General features: G+C 40.8%; 1 protein-coding gene across 3 annotated transcripts in view; it reads right to left on the bottom strand.

The window, feature by feature from the left end:
- Nucleotides 1-14,735: 14,735 nt before the first annotated feature.
- The window catches only part of LOC106092078 (ADP-ribosylation factor-like protein 3), a 79,370-nt gene continuing 73,998 nt past the window's right edge, over nucleotides 14,736-20,107 (bottom strand). The window contains exons 5-6 of one of the 3 annotated variants that reach the window (XM_013258832.2): nucleotides 15,075-15,124; nucleotides 14,736-14,948 (exon numbers count right to left, since the gene is read on the bottom strand). In XM_013258832.2, the coding sequence (XP_013114286.1) occupies nucleotides 14,918-14,948; nucleotides 15,075-15,124 (81 nt within the window). In that variant the 3' untranslated portion in view covers nucleotides 14,736-14,917. The remainder of the gene's footprint in view (nucleotides 14,949-15,074; nucleotides 15,125-20,107) is intronic. The other 2 variants (XM_013258834.2, XM_059361820.1) reach the window with 2 other exon arrangements.

Raw genomic sequence — 20,107 nt, 5'->3', positions numbered from 1 at the left:
ATGTTGTGTTAGCCATTCTCCTATACACACTTAAGCTACAACACTAATTCATATATGTCTACTTCCCAATTACTTACCTGTTGCTTATCTCAAACATGTTGCAAAGTTCTCAGCAGTTGGAAGAGTTGTAAGCACTCAGCACTGGCGTTGCACGCTGGTTTAGTGGCTTCTGGAAGGTACACGTCAATAGCGGTTGGGAGTCGTCCAAACCATCTACCTACTTTCTTTTCCGTCATTCTCATTTTGGAAGAGAGCAGACGCAAACGTAGTACCAATACATTTAATTTGCCATACGCCGTATACAAGTCATTGTATGGGTGTGCGCCCGAGAAAAAATGTGTATTAAGCTACTTTATTTATTTAGGCTCAGAAACAATACTACAAAGGGAACAGCAATAATTCTACATAGGAAAAAATATGTGAGTCCAACAAATTTTTACATTTACGGTGTGCTGAACATCTTCAATGCAACTATATAGCGAAACTTACAAAATTAGGTTTATTCGTCCTAAGTTCATGAATAAACAAAGAAACATGTGAATATGATTGAACAGAAATGAAGCGTTTATTTGGTTGTGAAATATGAAGTGATTTTCATTTGTTATACTTACCGCCATAGGATGGTGGTACACTAATCTAGTCATTCCTATTGTAACATCTCTAAATATTGATCTGCGACCCCATAACATAAACGTTCTTAATCGTCTTACCATTCAAAGTCGATCTAGTCATGTTCGTCCGTTCGCCTGTAGAACGGTGGAACGCATAAGGCCAGCTGCTTGAAATTTTGCACCCATTCTTCTTATTGATGTAAGTCATTGCAGAGATTGCAAATCGACCATTTTGGTTCAGATTAATATATAGAACCTACAAGCCGCACTTCTTCTCCTATTGAAATGTTTCTTCGAATGCTTCAATTTTCGCCTGATTCGGCAGAACATAAAGAAGACATATGACCTTCAATTAAGTAAATTTGTTTTCCATTCCACGCCCCTAAGTTGGCTCATGTCTTGTATTGTATCCCCACCTAAGTGCCGGAATCTGTTAAATGCAAAAGCCGGGCAATGACATAGGAAATGTTCCAACGTAACATCATCTTCCCAGCATGCCCTACACATGCAATCACTTACTGCACCGATTTTACATAAGTGATTTCGTAGTCCTATGTGTCCCGTTATGATACCGAAAGCTACACTGACCTCCTTCTTACTTCCTTTCAGTAATAGCCTCGTCTTCTCACGATCTGGATCTCCCTATAGAATTTTCGCCGTCCTACCGACGGTTTCGCTGTTCCACAGGATTACATGCGCGTTCGTTGCCCACACCCTTAACTTGGACTTAGTCAATCCGAAAGTCTTCGGGTTAACCAAGTTTATTGACGGCAGTTCTCTGCCCTTCAACGCCAAATAGTCTGCTTTCTCATTCCCAGTTTCTCCGCTTTGGCCCGGCACCCAAACGATGCTGATCGTACCATCCTCAGAGAAGGCGTTAATCTTCTTCTTACATTCCAAGACTTTCGTGATCTTAAATCACGTTTACACTGCTCTTTAAATCCGGATTAAATGGCTCGATCATTTGCTTTCCCTTTATAAAATCAGCCGACGAGATCTTTATTTTAGATTTAATGAGCAGTGTAGACGGGGTTTTACAGTCCTGGTTACAGTTATTGGCGTTATGGCCTGTTTACTGTCCGTAAAGGTGTTCACACTCGATGTCCTCGCTTAACATCACACCACCTCACTCATATCATGATAGCCCGGATCTCTGCCTGCTGGACAGTATTATGGTCAGGCAGCCCTAAACCGATCTTAGTCCACTCTGTCCTCTAGCTTTGATCCATCCGTGTAACATGATCTTCCAGAAGGCAAAACTAGGGTTCCGTCAATCCAAGACTGTGCCGTTGACATCAGTGCTTTACACTCGACTTCAAGTGTAGTCTCAGGTATCGGATCGGAAACCTCTTCCATTCCTTCCATGTTTCCTATCGTCGCCTCGATTTTACCGCGATGGTATGAGCTGCTCCTATCTTCAATCCATTCTCTCATCGCTTTAAGTCTCATAGCCACAGTGGCTGGTCTACATCGCTTCGCCTATGCCAAGACAAAATGTGTCAGAACCTGTTGTATTATCCTTAAGTGCCACTTTTTCTCCATAGCAGTTGACCAAATTACTGAAGCGTAAGTAAGTATTGCTCTAATCACGCCAATGGACTATCCTTGGACTCAGGTCCCCCTTGGGGCCTACGGCCCGCTACATAGTGCCCAACATTTGTGCGCTTTCTCGTTACGCTGCTGAATGTGACACTTCGAATTCAGTTTCCTCTCCAAGATCACACCTAAGTATTTGACCTTGTCAGATATCGAAATCGTTCTATTGAGGAAACGTGGGGCGCCAAATTGATCCACCATCGTCTTCCTCGTGAAAAGGCAGATTTCAGCCTTCTCTGGGTTAATATTGAGACCCCTCGGTCTAGCCTAGTCCTGTGCCATCTGCAAGACCCTTTCGGCCCTTCTGCATACCTGGTTCGGATCCTTATCCCTTAGAAGTATTATAACATCATCTGCGTAGCAGATGGGTTCTAATCCCTCCTAATGACAAAATAACAATTTCATTAAAATTTTTCCATAAGTATTGAGGGAATGTCCTACTGAATGAAATCAGCAAGTTGTTTTGCTGTAAAATCTATTATCTAAAAAAAGTACTTGCCGAAAAAGCGAATTTAGTACCAGGCTTAAGTCAGCATCCGTAATAGGTTATTGATGGTGGTCATCCATAGGGGTGGCGATAAAATACATCCTGTGGGGTGCCTTGTGCCACTTTCTCCCTAATAAATGGTGATGTTTTAAGAGCTATAGGAAAGTTTTGAAAAAAACATCAAATTCAGAGAAATGCATGAAATCTTTATTTAAATCGATAGTACCGTCCATATAATTTTATATTTGAAGATTATTTCATGCAAATGTTGACCTTGACTTCGCCTCAAATGTTCCATCCGCTTAGTCCAATTTTGGTATACTCTTTCCAACTTTTCGGCCGGTATCTCACGAATAAATTCTTCAATGTTGTCTTCAAATGCGTCGATTGAAGCGCCTACAAAAAAGAGTCTAAAGGCGTTAAATCGCACTATCTAGGCGGCCAATTGACCGGTCCCGAACGTGAAATAAAATGTTCACCGAACTCGCCTCTCAACAAGACCATTGGTACGCGTAATGTATGGCATGTAGCATCGTATTGTTGAAACCACAGGTCATGAAAGTCAAGCTCTTGCATTTTGGGCAAAAAAAGTTGGATATCATTTCACGGTAGCGCTCACCATTCACAATACGGCCAATTGATGTCACCAGCCCATAAACCACATCAAACTGGGACTTTTTCTGGGTGCATTGGTAGTTCTTCTTCTGTGCTTCTGACTGATCTTCACTCCAGAGTTGACAATTCTACTTATTTACGCACTCATTGAGTCAAAAATTAGCTTCGTCGTAAAATAGAAGAAGAGCGCTATAAACTTGATTAACAGAGTGGGCATTTTTATAATAAAATTCAATAATTTGCAAGCGTTGTTCGTTTGTAAAACGATTCACGGTTAAGTTATATGCCAAACTGAAGATGTTTGACAGTGAAACATAACACGAAACGTGCGTAAGCTGTTTAAACCAGTGTTTCCAAAAAGAAAATAGCTAAAAAATCACCCTTTACTTATGTCATTGGACACATAATTAATCCAAATGTTCGTTTGCATATGGTCTAAAGATCGGGTCCACCCGATACTAGTTTAAGGATTGGATCAGTGTGCCAAAAGCCCCCTCGATGTCAATGCATAGGTTAGGGTTAGGTTTAAGCAGCAGTTTACCATCAGATTCACTTAAACGTTTGCGTCCATTGTGATAACACAGGAACAGAACCTGTGTGAACCATCCAGATCGCTTTAAAAAGCCCAACAACTTGCGAATGTTCACATCCGCCAGATCAGACAGTTGAAGGTGAAAATCCTTCTGACTGCCAGTGAGAGACACATCCACAGAAAGTGTTCTATAGTCTTTTCTTCTTCAATGTCTCACAGCTTCTGCAAAAGTCGTTACAGACAACCTTCAGTCTGCCAGAATGTTTTTCCGATTAGACGGTGATCTGTCATGACGGACATAATGACTGAGACGTTTGTTCTAGCCAATGACAGCAAAACGGTAGACCTCTTCAAGGCTAGATTAGGCCATATAGTTTTGGAATGCTCACCGCCCCCTCTTTGTGACCATCTATCATTCGTTGACCTTCGGGCCTGACAGGGAAAACTTAGCTTACATGTCGCTAGAGGCATACCCACAGATTCTGGGTAAACCTGGAATGTGTAAGGTAGTTCCTAGTCTCCCAAGCTTCTCCGTCTTACAATTCCCTGCGATATCTCTGAGGCCCGGCACCCAGAACAGGTGAATTTTGAACTGTTCAGCCATCTCGTTGACGGATCTGCGACAGTGAAGGGCGGTTTTTGTGTTCAGAAATACATTCTCCAAGGATTTATTAGCTGTCTGGCGATCTGAAAAGATATTTATGCCAATCGTCGTTATGACATTATATATTAGCCATTCCGCTACTTCCTTAATTGTAAGGATCTCCGCTTGATACACAATGCAGTGGTCGGGAAACCTCTTCAATATGACCAGTTCTAGATCATTAGAATACACCACAAAGCCCACCTGGTCCTTAAGATTAGTACCAACCGTAACTTCTATTATCAGGAATATAGTAGTTCTAATCGGTTCTATCAGGAATAGTGATACAGTATTTTTTATCAAAAAGCAACTAAAGCAGAGTGTAATTCATACTGCCTGGAACATCGGACATTGTATCAAGGATAACATAGTGTCTGTAGACACCACATGGCCAAAGAGAAAGCTCCCTTAGCCTCAGGGCCGTGGTCGCAGCAATTTATCTAGCCCCGATATCCAGAGGCATTAGGTGTAGCATTAAATTCAGTGCTTCAGATGGTGTTGTACTCAGTGCGGCTGTGATGCACAAACAAGCCATCCATCTTACAGGTGTATAGGGCAAGAGTTGCCTTTCCTGCCAGTTTCAAAATGTTAGATTTGATGTTCAATTTCCTGTCCAGCAAAACACCCAGGTGAATGGAACGCTTTCTGTAAATGGAACATTCTCTCCTCCCAAGAAGACAGCTGCCACTGTAGGTAACTCGTATCTCCTGCTGAAAAGAACTATTGTTGTCTTGCTCGAATTTACGCCTAGACCACTTTCGGTAGCCCACTTCGCTGCTGCACGTAGAGCTCCCTGGAGTATATATGTTAGAGTGCGGGGAAACTTTCCACTAACCGCAATAGCCAAGTCATCAGCAGGGGTAATAATTGATGACAATTATAATAATTGGTGATGGCTATATTCCAAACTTGAAAAGTTAGTACGCCTCCTTGAGGTATTCCTCTACTGACCCATGTTTTTAGATCCACAGATCCCAACCCTGTCGTAATGCATCTTTTAGTAAATAGGTTATAAATAAACTTTCTTGCGTTAGAGTTGATGCATAGAAACTCCAACTCCTTCATGATTGACGCCGGTTTTATATAATTGAAAGCACCTTCAATGTCAAGAAATGCTACCATTGTATATTCCTTAACAGCGAGAAAACTCTATGTAGCCGACAAAGTGGTCGTGAAGGGCTGTTTCAGTGGATTTGCCTTAACTACAGCATGCTGCTGCCGCGACGGGAAATCTCCAGGGATCTTTGGCCTAAGAATGTCTCTATCTACCTCTCAAGAGTCTTCAGTATAAATGATAACAGACTAACAGCACGAAAATCTTTCGCCTTCGTGTGGTTTTCTTGCTTTTGGAATGAAAATGACCTTTGTGACTCCTCATCCCACAAGTATATATCTCCCTTAGCGAAGGAACCAGTTTATCAAACTCAGCTTGCAATTTAATCGGTGATACATCATCAGGTCCTGTCGATTTAGAGGAGTCAAAACTTTTTATCGCCCAAGGGATTTTCTGCTCAGACACAGTTTCCCAAATAACCCCCGACTTCTGAATACACCTCACCGTAATAGGTCTCGAGTACAGAATAGACGGGATAGACGTGCAGAATTTGTGCCGAAATTTATCCCAATCCGCCTTTCTTCTGTTTAGCCGAGAGACCACTTCTAGAGTATTTTCTCCAAGGCTGAAACTGAATATGACGATGATCAGAGAAGCTGTGGTCATCCAACACTTCCCAGTCGCATATTCTTGCACTTATATCTTACGATACAAAGGTAATATCTAGTACCTCCCGCCGGTTCCTGGTAATAAAGGTCGGTTTATACCCATTATTACAAAGATTGCAACTTACAATATATTCGATAAGCAGTTCACCCCTTTCGTTGACATCCGAACTTCCCCATATCTGGTGATGTTCATTAGCATCACTTCGTACAATGAGGCTCTTTTTCCCTACAGAAGCGGCTTCAACCAACAACTTAAGGTTTGAAGGTGGCATCTCTGAATCGTGTGCCACATATAGGGAAGATTTGAAGGTGGCATCTCTGAATCGTGTGCCATATATAGGGAAGCCAACCAGTAACGAGACTTGTTTAATTCAAGGCTGGCTACTACTAAATCTGTATCTCCCACTCCCCGTACCTTTGAGTAGTTTAAATCCTGGAATTCTTTGTCCATGAACCATTCCTCCACACAAGCATGGTTTCTAGATAAGAACTACGTCAAAAGCACCCTGCCATCAGGAGGACCTTTAGTGCCGCCGAATCGGCCTTACAATTGTGGAGATTTATCTGTTGAAATCGGACCATAGCCAGGATTCAGAACTTCTACCACTGTTGTGTTAGCCTCGTCATCTGATTCCGCCAGGATTTCATCCTCACAATATTCGTTGGATCTTTTTATGATGAGCTTCCGTTCGCATCACAGGGACAGGGGAGAAAGCTGTGGAAATACTCATTCCTCAAGACACTGGACGCTTGCGATGTTGACGATTCCTGCTTAGAATCTGCTGTCGAAGTACTTTTTGAGTTCCGTCCTTCCCCGCTGGCATATACCTTGAGCCAGTCCAACTGGATGGCCAACTCTTACATGGCTTGTCGGGCCCCGTTTCGGTACCTTGCCATCCTGTTTCGATCGTGACAGAGGTATTTCCAATCTCCTGTAATCCGCCAGACCTTAGCGATGTGGTCGATAGTTCCTCAGGCAAGTGTTCAGCAACAACTGCTGAGTCGTCTCCTGAAACCCCAACCCCGCCGCTTCTATGGACCTTCAGTTTCAACTTGTCGAGTCCGTAGGATACAACCCCTTCAGACTCGTTGAGGTCTGCGAGACAGCCGGAATTTAGTACGAATACTGCATATCTCCGGTCATCATCGGCCAACCTACCAATCTTCCAATCGGTGGATGAAAGATTGGAATTACATTCACTTAATATTCCAAGTATCGATTCAAAATCTGAGGGTATCCTTGGTATCCAAGCATGCGCCATTGGTCGAGAAGGAATATCTACCTTCTTGGCTAAATCTAATGCCACACCTGGCCAGATCTCACCAATCTTTTTCAGCGCACAACGTTACATTTTAATTGAGCGTTGATCCCCGAAAGCAATTTGTCTGTATCGGCCCTAGTTCTTTTAGCCATGGGATACCCTCCAGGTGACCGAAGCCTTTTGGCTGACTGCGGTCCAGTTTCCGAATCTAGACCTATAGACTTTGGGGTAGCCTGTGCAGCAAATTCCCGAGCCCAATTTAGGGAGTCTCTCTCCCAATTAGTAAGAGTTTAGGGTCATTCGCACCAAGCCTCTCAATAATCCAGAGAGCGATGCCTATTCTATTATTTCAACCTCTTAAAGAGCGTGTTGGTTTGCCGGGCATGCGAAGAAAGAATGGATTCGGCCTTATCCTTAAGACTCGAACCAGGTGTCTTCGTCAAAAGCCCCTGCTGACCAGTCGTCTTTTAGCTAGTGGAGCTGAAGCAGCCGCTCCACCAGTCGAAGTTTCTATAGCAGACAACATGTTTCGACGGGATACCACCACCGCAGCTGTAGGGTCTTTGGAGTTTATTCTAAGCCTACTTCCGGGCTCTTGATCTGCCATTCCACTGGAAACAGACGCAGATCATCAACCGCCTAATGGATAACACTATCGTAGCTATCGTTGAGTGACTTAAAATTTTTCAAAAAAATTATGACCTTTTACGAGTTACAGAAAAACTATTGCGGAAAGAAATAACAAACAAATAACAGTAACTTGCCAAGACTTCTTCTGAGTAGTCTTCCGAATTTTGTCCAGTTGATTTTCAACTTATTCCGGAAGCTTATCGGATTCGGCGCTGGCCGTGCGATTCTAAACCTAATGAAGCGTTGGTCAGATTTTGTTTCTTGGAGACCTTCCAATCCAAAACCTCATCGATTAGATTTTTCGAACATAAAGTCACATCTTACCTCCTTCCTAATCCTATTAAACAAGGTAGCGGTGTTACCAATATTAAGTGTCATTAGGTTGTTAGTATTCAAGAACTTTTCTATGGCTTGGCCCGCTTATTAGTGTTGGTACTACCCCACGAAATGTGGTGAGAGTTCTCATCGCACCTTATTAGTACCTTGTTTCCTGTCTGTTTTGCTTTCCGCACCAGCCTTTGAAGCTCCGATGTGGGTAGTGGTGTTGCAGATTCGAAACGCAGATAAAGTGTCTCAACACTGTCGCATCCGACATTGACAACTCTGGGGAAAATATATAATTAAAATTTTTATGACAAATAAGGCAGGTCCTTGGCCGAGTACCAGTGTTTGTATAGAATAATTGGTTCAGTCCAGAAACTTTGCTCCGGGTCGTTCATGCCTCCTAAATTAAGGCAATATGAATCTTGCCCTTGCTGATTTTCTCCATCAGAGCGTCTGTAGCAGTCTCGCTGCGGTGGAGGTTTATCTGGATAACCTCTATCATTGGTCCTCCAGTAAATGGGCTTCTTGGGAATGGGTGATGATCTTATCGTCTGCTCCCTGCTCATTAGGCTGCAGTGATTTTCCTGTCACTGCACTGCCTGCCTATCCTAGTCTTTCGAATCTTTATAAAGTCGATAGCATCGTCGGCTCCCTGTTCTTTAGGCTGTATTGAAACTCCTGTCGCTGCGCTGCCTCTTGTTTCAATATTAGGAGCTTTATCTGTCCTAGTCTTCCGAATCATGAAGTCGTTGATGGGTCTGTCGTCGGGTCGTTGTTCGTTAGGCTGTGTTTGGTCTCTCTAACCTGCTCTGCCTGTTGTTTTAGTATTAGGATCATTGCTTATCCTAGTCTTTCCAATATTGAGTAGGCGGTGATTGTCTCGTCGTCAGCTCCCTGGATAGTTGGGCGGCATTGAGTCACCTGCCTATGAACGGCCTGATGTCTCAATATGAGGATCTCTGCCTATCCTTGTCTTCCCAATCTTGAAAATGACAGCCTTGCTCCTGTGGTGCGCCATGTCTTAGCCAAACTTGTCACGGAGACTTGATCAATGCCAACCACAAGGAGAGTTGCTTCCTCCTTCTCCTCCCTGTGCAACCAAACCGACAAAATTCGGAAGACTAATGAGAGAATACTCGGGCAACATAACTTAGATTGTCCCAGCATAGAAGACAATGTCAAAAGGATTACGACTGCAATAGTGGGGTCTTTCGAAGACAGTTGTCCTCTTCAAGAAAGGAAATCAGCCCAAAAAAATTCCCTGGATGACCGTGGAGATTCGCAACATTGGGAAAGAGGTCCGCACAGAGCACATCGTAAAAAAGCGGAAGTTAACTGGAACGTGTACTGAAATACAATAAGGTTACCAGAGCTACAAAACATGCCTCCTGGAAGCTTTTCTGCGAATAGGTCGATAGCGTAAATGACGCTTCCAAGATAAAATTTTCTCTTAAAAAACCCATGTACAAGCTTAAACGTTAGAAGACGACATGCACTCAAGGAAAAAAGCCTGCTGATAGCAGCAAACACTGTCTGCTGGCTGTACGTAGTAAATTTTAGTGCTATTACAACAGTAGTTCTGCTGTTATAGCTAAATGTTTGCAATTTGAGAAAAGTCTGTTGTTTGCTGAAAATGACTGCTGCTTCATTTAGGATGGAGTTGAGGGAAGGAGAGTAAACTAAATAATATAAAATGAAAGACGAAAAAGGACAAAAATTCTGGCTTATAAGGGCACAAGAAGTTAAATCGGGAGATCGATTTATATGGGAGCTATACCAGGTTATAGACCGGTTAGAACCGTACTTGGCACAGTTGTTGGAAGTAATAACAGAACACAATGTGCACACTTGTAGCTAAATCGGACACAAATTGCGGGTTCCATGGGCTCATGAAGTTAAATCTGGATATAAGTTTATATGGGAGCTATATCAAGTTATAGACCAATTAGAACCTTACTGGTACAGTTATTGGAAGTCGTAACAGAACACCGCATGCAAAATTTCAGACTAATCTGACAAAAATTGTGGCTTCCAGGGACTCAAGAAGTCAAAGCGGGAGATCGGTTTATATGGGAGCTATACCAGGTTATAGACCGGTTAGAACCGTACTTGGCACAGTTGTTGGAAGTCATAACAGAACACCATGTACACACTTGTAGCTAAATGGGACACAAATTGCGGGTTCCAGGGGCTCAAGAAGTTAAATCTGGATATAAGTTTATATGGGAGCTATATCAAGTTATAGACCGATTAGAACCTTACTGGTACAGTTGTTGGAAGCCGTTACAGAACACCGCATGCAAAATTTCAGCCAAATCGGACAGAAATGGCGGCTTCCATGGGCTCAAGAAGTCTAATTGGGTGATCGGTTTATATGGGAGCTATATCAGGTTATGTACCGTTTAGAACCGTACTTGGTACAGTTGTTGGAATTCGTAACAGAACACCGCATGCAATTGAGACGATCCCGAATATGTATACTTTATGGTGTCGCAGATCAATATTTCGAGGTCTTAGAAACGGAATGACTAGATTAGTTTACCCCCATGTTATGGTGGTGGGTATAAAAAATTAAAATTCTAGGGAAAAAAACGAATATATATATTAGTGATTCTTTTAGAATATTGCAAATAAAAGTATCCTTAACAAACTAAAAATAAGTTCTGGTCAATTTTTTTTTCATCTCCAAAATACCTCTTTCAAGCAATGATGGTTTGTTTCAAAATCGGCATTTTTCAGTGAATTTTCTGTGGAGACTACAAATATCGTTAGGCGCAAACAAATTTTTGCATGGAGTAAAAGAAACTTGTGCCCAATTGGGAGATCTGGAGAAGTTTTAGAAATCGAGAAGTTTTTCCATCGTTAAATAAAAAAATTAAAAGTTGCATATTTTGAAGTACATATAGCACCTATTTAGGTTATAATATCTTTTTCAAATTTCACTTAAGAGCCATCTCCAATATGTTCTTAGTGGCATGCCAAAAGGCGCCGGGACAACCTAGCGCCTTGAAACTTTGCACACGATCTCGTTAAAACCTTAGCTCTTACAACTTCAATTTTCATAGAGATATTTCTACCCGTTCTCACACGGCATAATTTTACTATTTTTTTTTTTTTGATTTTCTCCCTCTGTGTGCCGTAAATATAAGGGAGAAAATGGCACAGTGCACTCCACCGGGGGATATTTTATCACCACTCCTGTGGTTGATCTTCATAGATAACCTATTACGGATGCTGACTGAGGAGGAATTTGACCTTGTCTGCTATGCATATGATATAATACTTCTAAAGATCAGAATCAGCAGAAGGGGCAAAAGGGTCTGGTATATATTACATACGACTGGGCTAGACCCGGGGGTCTCAATGTAAAGATAGACAAGACTGAAATCTGCGTGTTCACGAGGACGACGAAAGTGGGTCAATTTGACGCACCACGTTTCCTCAACAGAAAAATTTCGATATCTGACAAGGTCAAATTCTTAGGAGTGATCTCGGACAGGAAACTGAATTGGCAGTGTCACATTCAGGATCGTAGGATAGCCCACTGGCTCTACAGGAGCGTGATTTGAACAATACTTACTGATGCCTCAGTAGTTTGGTGAAATGCGATGAAGAAAGTGCATCGTTAGGATAATACAACAGGTTCAGAGAACATGTTGTCTTGGCATAGGCGGGGCGATGAGGACCACGCCCACTAGGGCACTGAAGACTATTCTTGACATCCGACCCATTGACATACAGATTAAGTGTGAGGCAGCCATTGCGGCTTTGAGAGCTAAGGCGATAGGATAAAGGATAGGTTCCATCGCGGTATAATAGAGGCAACGATAGGAAACCCGGATGGATTAGAAGAGATTTCCGATCGGACACTTGACCACCTGCCAGAGGCATAGTCTTGGATTGACGGAACTCTGGTATTAGCATCTGGGAGATCATGATATACATAGGGATCAAAGCTAGAGGACAGAGTGGACCTGGGAGCCTACATTGAGAACCCAGGGACTGAGATCCGTTTAAGACTGCCTGACCATAATATGATAATGTAGGCAGAGATCCGGGCGACCACGGAATACGAGAATTGGTATGGTGTTAACGCGAGGACGTCGAGTGTGAACAGTACGTCGAGGATGTCGAGTATGTAAAGTAAATTGCCCATCAGGGCAATAACAACCAGGACGATAAGGTCTTGAAGAGTATTGGAGTGTAAGAAGGATATTAACGCCTTCTCTGAGGGTGGCACAATCCGCATTGTTTGCGTGACGGGTAATAGAGGAGTAAGGGGGAATAAAAGAGTAAACGATTTGACGTGAAGGCCAGAGAAGGCGGGTAGACGCAGCCCAAGTTGAGGGCGTGGTCAACGAACGCGCATGTATAAACAGCGAAACGGTCTGTAGGGCGGCGAAAATCCTATGGGGTGATCAGGATCGTGAGAAGACGAGGCTATTACTAAAATGAAGTGAGAAAGAGGTTAATATAAATTTTGGTATCAAAACGGGACACATAGGACTACGAGCTCACTTATGAAAAATGGGTCCGGCAAGTGATAGCATGTGGGGAAGATGATGAGACGTTGGGCATTTACTATATCATTGCCCGGCTTTCGCGGCTTACAGACACCGGTACTTAGGTGGGGATACAATACCAGACATGAAACAACTTAGGGTCGTGCTATTGAAAAAAATTAAGGATTTTGTAAGTAGATATTCTTCTTTGAGGTTAACTTAAATATTCTTCTTCGAGGTTACTTTTTCAATTATTTAGACCGCAAAACAAGTCGATTACTGGCTTAGGTGTATATATGTTTTGGCGATAAATTCTTGCAAAAATTTTTGACAAGTATAACGATTTTTACACTGGCAATACCGTTCATTCTTGATATATAAAATTTATATATTCGGGGTTTCAACCAGTTTTTTTTTTTTTTTTGCTTATAAATTAGTTTAACGTCATGATTATGTATATGTATATTTTTTAATTTTAAAATAGATTGTGCATATTGAAAATGCTACCAAGTTCAATTCAACCAACACACAATTTTTAACACAATTCAAACTCATATTTGTATCAATTATAAGCAGATCTAAGTTGGTAATTAAAACCGTACCAGAACATATTCGAATTTATTTCGAATTATATCTAAAGTCTTCCATATTGCTCTAATGATTTTTGTCATTGGACGTACCTGTAGCGAAATTTTAAAAATTGTCAATTTCCGAATTTTAAATAATCACCCTCTTCCTCTAGTAGGAGAGACACAATAGTAAACGAATAAACGTTTGCGACTGTCGAAACATTTTACCATTAAAGCGTTTTTGGTTTTATAACAAAAGAAAGGTTATTTTACCGTAGGCGAAGATGCTAAAGGGTTTACAATAAACAAAGTTAGTTACATTTGATTATACTACGTTTATGGCTAACGTCCGATATGTTGCAGCGAAACGTTACGTAGTTACAATAAAAGGAAAACTTCGTAATAAAATAATTTTGTTTCTCGTAAAAATGTTTTAGACGTTTTATTTTTTGTGTGTAGGAAAATGTATGCCGCATGGAGTTCGGGAAATATTACGTCATATCTGGACCCAATTTTGAATCGTCGGCTATAGTAAAGGGGAAAAACGAGACATGCTTATGTCCAATGCGATTTCTCATCCAGTAGAAAAGTCAGAAATTACGCGCGATTCGAACGATGGGTCAATATAACGTAAATTTGAAGTAGCAACAAAATTGATTCCTTTTGTGCCCCAAGGTGTAGTTTTTTAAATTTTTTTAAGCGTAACCTATTTTGTCCTAAATTTCTGATTGTTTGGTCGTCTGACTATACTTCTTGTTGTTGGTCGGCTGACTATACCTTTTATTTGATTCTATCTTGGCCGCACATAAAAAAATTTAATTTTTCTAAATACGAATCAAATTAAAAGTAAGACATTTAAAAGTGTTCTCTGGTTCACGATTAATCAATGCAAATGCAAATTTTGCCCATTAACATTCCACTAAGCAACAGGGGCAAACTTCTCACATTTCAATGAGTGCAGTCCGATTCAAGTTTAAGCTTAGTGATAAGGGGCCTCCTTTTTATAGCCGAGTCCGAACGGCGTGCCGCAGTGCGATACCTCTTTGGAGAGAAGTTTTACATGGCATAGTACCTCACAAATGTTGCCAGCATTAGGAGGGGAAAACCACCGCTGAAAATTTTTTCTGAAGGTCTCGCCAGGACTCGAACCCAGACGTTCAGCGTCATAGGCGGACATGTTAACCTCTGCACTACGGTGGCCTCCTCCTACGGTGAACGATTAATAAATAAAAATGCAAAACATAAACGATATTGCAATGTTTTTAATTCTAAGTTTTTATTAAAAAATTCTTATAAATAACAATTAGTACCTGATAAAACCAATTTTAAAACGTTCTAAATTAGTACGAATTATGTGATAACTCCGTGCAATGGATTTAATTTCGACGCAGATTATACCAACACAACAACACTCAATTATTTTTTCATATTCTTGCACACCCAATCCATTCCTTCCTAAAAAAATACAAACATTATTAATGACATATTAAATAGAATAGTGACTTGCTAAAAGTTCATGCACACACATAAAATGAAAGGAAACAGGACGAAAAAGAATTCAAATGATAAATTTAAACCTACCCCAAGTAAATGGATAGTAATGTTGTGTTAGGTCTGTCTGCAATCAGATTCTAAATTAAAAAACAAAATATTTAGAGTAGCGTTTGAGTACGGGTGCACAATCAATATAAAAGCGCGCTTTTCTAATATGAAAAAACTATTCCGCCAAAGTTTTTTTTCGAATAAATACACATTAAAACTTTTCTTAAATAATTGTGCACATTTTATTTACATTTCTGATGTTTTAAAATAAAAATACTTAAGAAAAATTTCAGGCCGTCCGTCTGTCTGTCGAAAGCACGCTAACTTTCGAAGGAGTAGAGCTAGCCGCTTGAAATTTTGCACAAATACTTCTTATTAGTGTAGGTCAGTTGGGATTAAAAATGGGCCATATCGGTCCATGTTTTGATATAGATGCCATATAAACCTATCTTGGATCTTGACTTCTAGAGCCTCTAGATGGCGCAATTCTTATCCGATTTGTCTGAAATTTTGTGTGACGTGTTTTGTTATGATTTCCAACAAATGTGTTAAGAATGGTTTAATCGGTCCATAACCTGAAACAGCTGTCATATAAACTGATCAGGGGTCTTGACTTCTTGAGCTTCTAGAGAGCGCAATTCCTATCCAATTTGGCTGAAATTTTGCACCACGTGTTTCGCTATGACTTCCAACAACTGCGCTAAGTATGGTCCAAATCGGGCCATAACCTGATATAACTGCCATATAAACCGATCTTGAATCTTGACTCCTTGAGCCACAAAAGCGCGCAATTTATATCCGATTTGGCTGAAATTTTGCATGACGTGTTTTGTCATGACTTTCAACAACTGTGTCAAATATAGTTCAAATTAGTCTATAACCTGATATTGCAGACATATAAACCGATCTGGGATCTTGACTTCTTGAGCCTCTAGAGATCGCAATTATTTTTGTCTGAAATTTTGTACGACGGATCCTCTCATGTCCATTAACATGCGTTGGAATTATGGTCTGAATCGGCCTATAGCCTGATAAAGCTCCCATATAAACCGATCTCTCTATTTTACTTCCTGTGCTCCCAAAGGGCGCAATTCTTATTCGAATTGGCTGAAATTTTGCACAGCTCTCCAACATGTACTTTAATTTTAGTCCGGATCGGACTATAAATTGATATCGCTCTAATAGCAGAGCAAATCGTTTCTTTTATCCTTTTTTTGGCTAAGAAGAGATATCGGGAAAAGACAAATGAGACAAATGCGATCCATGGTGGAAGGTATAAAAGATTCGGCCCGGCCGAACTTAGCACGATTTTACTTATTTTCTTTTAAGGAGGAATACATAATAGCAGTAAGGCCTAAACAGAATGAAGGCGAAGAGGAGCTTCCATTAAAAAATCCAACTTTGCAAACAAATGTGAAATATCAACTAGCACAAGTTAAACAATTTAATTTTGACGATTCTGTGCTGCCTACTTACGTGTGGCAGCACAGAATTAAGTCAAAGTTGAAAATTGTTAAACTTTTCTGCGATACTTTTGTGGAATTTGTATGCAGAGTTGCATTTTTGCAACGCGACGCTCAAAAAAACCAATCTCAACGAACTCATTTTATTTCGACCTTTATCGTAAGCGCAACAGATTTTGTGGTCGATAAATTTAACTAAACGATTTTCGCTATAAACCTGGGTATACACCTCTAGCGAAATTTTCGGTTGCAGCCAAGACTTTTCTAACTCTGATGGAAAATAGCTGTGTAGACTTCAAGATAGCAACAAACATCAATTTACTATTTTGGATGATTTTTAATCATTTTTGGCTAATAAAGTACATATGTGCTGAATAGAATAAAGGGCCCAAAACATTCATTTTCGTTCGTAGATGCAACCAAAAATTCGCCAATGAGATGCGTACCTGCGAGCGAAAAATTCACTTAGGATATGTCAATGCATTCTTGTGGTAACAAACATTTCGACTACCCCTTAAGGGTAGGTATTCTATTCTACTTTCGATATAGTGGCTGAAACGTTTAATTGTTTCACGAGCGAAATGGCGAAATTTTTATTTTCACACCAAAAGACGTTTTTCATCTGCACTTATGGTTTTATATATTTTTCACAAGTAGTATAACAAAAAGACGAAAAAGAAGAAACATTGAAAACAATAAAACAAACAAAAATAATGCCGACAACGGTTTCATGCGTTGCCCTTACACTTTTTTAACATTTTCCGTACTACAAGCAGAGTTCTCGTTTGGCCCACGATTTTTTATATGGAGTTTGACAGCATTCCCATCTAAAGTTACAGAATCGCAGTACAGTGTGCTCTGTTCAGCTTTCGGAATAGTTGTGAAAAATGGAACAGACTTTATGCAGTCTATCCGCAAATTGCGGAGCTGCATAAAAATCGAAATGCTTTCAAAATTGTTACCGCCAGCTTTCTTCGAAGTTATGAGCAAAGTGTTTTCTCATTTTTGCCTAAGCTTATAACATTGATTATTGACGATGTAATTTGTCGAAGAATACTGCTGATGAAGGGATGAAATCCCAAAAACTACAGTCCGGTTAAACTTTCGACCAAATTTTTTAAAAACATTTTGATTTAAAACCAAATAGGGATCTTATTAATAAATAGAATAACCCACGGTTGCCAACTAATAGATAAGTTGGGAAACCTTTGGTTTTATAGTCATCGCTGTGGTAAATGTCAACCGAACGCACATGATCTTGAACGCAACTAGATGACCACAAGGTGTGAAAAGCTTTAATAAAATATCTTTATTTTATTAAATATTAAAAAACAAAGGCAAAATTAGCTCCTTTTTTAGATTAATGCTGTTCCATTTATCACGTTTTTATTGCTAAAAACGAAACATGAAAGAAAACTCCCTCAAAAATAATACCAACTAAATTGGCACAGAAGACCAAGGATACTTTCTAGGAGATTTTATAGTAAAGATAGGGAAGGAAGACATCTTTGGTCCAACAGTCGGAAAGTTTAGCCTCCACGAGATAACGTCCGATAATGGGTTAAGGCTAATAGATTTCACCGCGGCAAAAACATGGTAGTTAGCAGCACCAGATTTCAACATCCAAATATTCACAAAGCCACATGGCTGTCAGCCGATCAAAAATCAAATTGATCACCTTGTGATAGATGGAAGGCATTCATCCAGAGTGTTAGATGTACTATCAATCCGAGGAGCCAATATAAATTCGGATCATTACCTTGTTGCAGCAAAGGTTCGCACCCGTTTGAACATGGCGAGGAAAGTACGATCTGACACTACACGGAAGCTTGACATTGAAAAGCTGCTGGGTTAACAGATGGCAACGGCATACTCCTCTCGACTGACTCAATTGCTTGATGAAAGCACTCCTTGTTGCGATGATATAATGGGGCTAACTATTGCCCACTTCATGGAAAATGCCGCGATATCCGTACTTGGGTACCGGAAGCCTCCCAAAACAAAACCAATGGTACGACCAAGAGCGTCGAGATGCTACTGAAGCCAATAATGCGGCACAAAGAGCTACCCTGCAGTTAGTAGCAATGCGCCAGATGAAGGACAGGTGTCGGGAGAAAAAAAGGAGAAACGTCTATTACGCAGAAAGTAAAGGAAGTGGAAAGACGTGAGTGCGAGCGAATTGAGATGTACAGGAGTCAGAATGAAGTCCGGAAATTCTACCAAAGAATTAAACATCAAACCGATGGCTTTAGTGCAGGCACATCCTCCTGCAGAGACAAAGAAGGAAATCTGGTAACTAACACAGATAACATGCTGAGGATATGGAAAGAAAATTTTACCCAACTGCTAGTGTCCGACGTTGGCGGCGAAGAGGATACCGCAGAACCAATCCCTGATGATGGTATAGAATGTTTACCTCCTAGTCAGAATGAGGTCCAAGTAGCAGTGACCCTACTAAAGATCAAAGAGGCTGCTGGTGGCGACGGGTTACCCGCTGAGCTATTTAAGACCGGAGGCGACACGCTGATAAGGCGTATGCATCAGCTTATCTGCGCAATCTGGCTAGAAGAACGCATACTCGATGATTGGAACCTCAGCATAATATGTCCCGTACACAAGAAAAGAGACAAGACGGAATGTGCCAACTACAGTGCAATAAGTCTCCCCCCATCGCATACAAGATACTCTCGAGCGTGCAGTGTGAAAGATTAAAACCAAAAGTCAATGACATAATTGGGCCCTATCAGTGCTTTGGAAAAGAGTCGAGAAATACAAATCAACACTTACCATCTCTTTGTCGACTACAAAACCGCTTTCGATACCCCTTTACATTCAAAAATATTTCAAGCCATGTCTGAGTTTGGTATCCCTGCAAAATTAAAATGAGACTCTGCAGGATGACACTTGCTGATACGCGTTCCTCAGTAGGAATAGGAAAGAATCTCTCCGAACCATTTAATACCAAACGAGGTTTCAGACAAGGAGACAGCCTATCGTGTGATCTTTTTAATCTCCTGCTGGAGAAGATTATACGAGATGCAGATTTGAATAGATATGTTTCACTAATCCCAAGAGAACACATGCTACTCGCCTATGCCGACGACATCGATATCATAGGTCGGTCACCGGAAGTAGTAACTGCAGCCTTTGAAAGAATCGAAAGAGAGTCAGTGAAAATGCGTCTGGCAGTAAATGGAGATAAGACGAAATTGATGGTTTCAACTCCCAAAAAGCTTTGCACAACCGAGTAGATGAAGAAAATAGAAAAAGTTGGGAACCACAATTTTGAGATAGTCAGTAACTTTATCTACCTCGGCACCGCCATAACCGAAACGAATGACACCAGTTTTGAGATAAAGCGAAGAATAATACTGGCAAACAGTTGCTACTTTGGATTAATTAAGGAGTTTAGAAGATAACTAATACCACCCGTGTGGTTGTATGGTTCTGAGGCATGGGTACTTGTGAAAGCAGATGAGGCACTGCTTGGAGTATTTGATTCGTAAAATATATGGATATGCGTTAATGGAGAATAAAGCGACGTAAGAACTACGAGCTGTATGACGACGATAGCATAGTTACACGTATCAAGATACAATAGCTGCGTTG

Source organism: Stomoxys calcitrans, chromosome 2, assembly GCF_963082655.1.
Source record: "Stomoxys calcitrans chromosome 2, idStoCalc2.1, whole genome shotgun sequence".
In the NCBI taxonomy this organism is placed as follows: domain Eukaryota; kingdom Metazoa; phylum Arthropoda; class Insecta; order Diptera; family Muscidae; genus Stomoxys; species Stomoxys calcitrans.
Note: the sequence above shows the minus strand (reverse complement) of the source record. Positions and strands in the feature narration are given on the sequence as shown.